The sequence below is a fragment of the Lepidothrix coronata genome, unplaced genomic scaffold, assembly GCF_001604755.1.
Source record: "Lepidothrix coronata isolate B3197 unplaced genomic scaffold, Lepidothrix_coronata-1.0 Scaffold23, whole genome shotgun sequence".
Taxonomy (NCBI): Eukaryota; Metazoa; Chordata; class Aves; order Passeriformes; family Pipridae; genus Lepidothrix; species Lepidothrix coronata.
Window position 1 is genome coordinate 7,763,917 of NW_016690203.1, and position 2,594 is coordinate 7,766,510.

Genomic DNA, 2,594 nt, shown 5'->3' on the forward strand with positions numbered 1-2,594 from the left:
GGGACTGTGCCCCTGGGAGGCCTCCCCTCGAGTGCCGTGTCCAGCTCTGGGCCCTCAGCTCAGGAAGGACATGGAGGGGCTGGAGCAGGGCCAGGGAAGAGCAGAGAGGCCGGGGAAGGGTCTGGAGCACAATTCCCGTGAGGAGAGGCTGAGGGAGGTGGGATTTGTGATGGGCAGGAAGCTGAACAGGAGCCAGAGTGTGCCCAGGGGGCCAAGAGGGCCGATGGATCCTGGCTTGGGATCAGGATCAGGGATTGTGCCCCTGGGAGGCCTCCCCTCGAGTGCCGTGTCCAGCTCTGGGCCCTCAGCTCAGGAAGGACACGGAGGGGCTGGAGCAGGGCCAGGGAAGAGCAGCAAAGCTGGGGAAGGGGCTGGAGCACAATTCCCGTGAGGAGAGGCTGAGGGAGCTGGGGGGCTCAGCCTGGAGAGGAGGAGGCTCAGGGGAGACCTCCCCACTCTGCACAACTCCCTGACAGGAGGGGGGGTCGGGCTCTGCTCCCAGGAACCAGCAGCAGGACAGGAGGGTCTCCAGCTGTGTCAGGGGAGGTTTAGGTTGGACATTAGGAAGGAATTCTTTCCAGAGAGAGTGATCAGCCACTGGAATGGGCTGCCCAGGGAAGTGGTGGATTCTCCATCCCTGCAGGTTTTTAAGGTGAGACTGGATGTGGCATCAGTGCCACGGGCTGGGAACTGTGGTGGTAGTGGATCAAGGGTTGATGATCTCGGAGGTCCCTTCCCACCCAGCTGATTCCATGATCCCATGATTCTCCCCAGCCCCTGGAATCCCCCCGGACTCACGTGCAGGATGTTCCTCACGTTGACCACGGTCAGGTTGTGCTGTTTGGCTCCGTCCTCCAAGGTGCGGTCCAGGGTGTCGTCCAGCTTGATGTCACAGGACAGGGGCCCCTCCTCCTCCTGGCTCTTCCCTTCCCTTTTCCTCTTGGTTGCCTTCCTCCTCCTCTTCCTCCTCTCCGGGTCCTCCCCGTCCTGCTCCTCTGAAAGCGAGCACAGATGGGATCTAAACCCTCACCTGCCCTCAGCACCTCCCAGAGGATGTTTAAAAACCAACCCAAACCAGGATCCTGCAGCTCCTGAGGCAGCAAAACTTCCCCCTGCTGATGGGAGGCCACCCAGATGGAAAGATGGAGAGAGCCACAAGAGCCAGGAAGCCTTTGGAATGATGGATTCAAACGCTGGCTGAGCCACGTCAAGGACACGTGGCTGCCACCTCCTCAAGGCTGGTTTTACAGAACGGCCTCAGCAGCCTCTGTGCACCTTTTCCAGAGAAAAAGCTGCAAACCCCAGGCACCACACGGCAAGAACGGGAGGCAGCTTCCAGGATTTAAAGTGTTTTCCAACAGGCACTGCTTTGCTGGCTCATGGAAGCAAGAATCCTGACTTTCTCTGAAGGAAAAGCAGCGTTTTCAGGGACCAAAAATTGCTGATATCAACTCCAGCAAGTTCCACTTGGACACCTGTAGTTTACTGAATCACAGAGCCAAAAAAATGCTGCCCCTAAACAGCCCCCACCAGGGTGTTCACAGTTCCAGAGGCTGTTCCCTGCCCAGTGGGATGAAAAGCCACTCACCAGCCCTGGTGTTCTTCGGCGGCTTCGTCGTGGCAGGATTTCTTCCAGCCCCCTGCAGGGAGCTCCTCCCAGGAGACTCGGGGGTTTCAGTGGGATGTGGATCCCTCTGGGAACTCACTTCCACCTCTGTGAACAGCTTGGGGATCTTCCCTGGGAACAGCACACACCAGGCCGTGGTCAGATGTCCCGGAGCAAAGTTGAGACACAAAACTTTATCACGGCCCAAATACATCAAATCCAGCAAGAGTTTAAATACTTCAAATACATAAATACATTAAACCTGGCACAAGCAGCCCGTGGCAGTGACCCAGGTGGACTAAACAGCAGCAGCAGCTCCATCCTGCTGGGAACAGTCCCAGACAAAGAGATCCCCTGGTGGTTCCTGCTGGTTCAGCCTCACTGCCCCCACCAGCAGCTTTCTCAAACCCCCTCCTGTCACCTGAGGCAGCTGCAAAAACCTGATGGTTCGTTCAAAACGTGGTTGTTGTGCAAATGCAGCTGCCACAGCAGCCACCAGCTCAGGGGGCAGGCACAGCCAGGGGGTTGTGGGCCAGGGAAACCCTTCCCCTCCTGCTCTGTGCAGGCCCACAATGTTACACAGCCCTGGAAAACTGGGAATCATCTCCTTCCACCCCCTCCTCCAGCCCCAACTCAGCTCTCCCTCAGACCAGGAGCTCCCTGCAGGAGCAGGAGAGATGGAGGCAACAATTCCCTGGGAATCCCAGGATGGGGCAGGTCGGGAGGGACCTCAGGGGGTCACCCGGTCCCACCTCCCTGCTCAGGATCATCCCAGAGCACGTGGGATGTGTCCAGGTGGCTCTGGAATATCTGCAGGGAGGGACACTGGGCAGCCTGTTCAGCGCTGGGGCACTGCCCAGGGAAGTTCTTCTTCCTCGTGCCCAGGTGGAACTTGTGGGCATCAGTTTTGTGTCCTGTTTTTGGGCAGCCCCGAGCAGAGCCTGGTCCATCCCCTGCAGGCACTGACACGCCCTGGGGAGGTCCCCTC

At 58.6% G+C, this 2,594-nt stretch overlaps 1 protein-coding gene across 1 annotated transcript in view; it reads right to left on the minus strand.

Moving 5' to 3' along the window:
- Positions 1-1,858, minus strand: part of LOC108494171 (GON-4-like protein) — a 12,009-nt gene extending 10,151 nt beyond the window's left edge. The window contains exons 1-2 of the mRNA XM_017808403.1: positions 1,589-1,858; positions 799-995 (exon numbers count right to left, since the gene is read on the minus strand). Coding sequence (XP_017663892.1) covers positions 799-995; positions 1,589-1,820 — 429 coding nt within the window. The 5' untranslated portion in view covers positions 1,821-1,858. The remainder of the gene's footprint in view (positions 1-798; positions 996-1,588) is intronic.
- Positions 1,859-2,594: the final 736 nt, after the last annotated feature.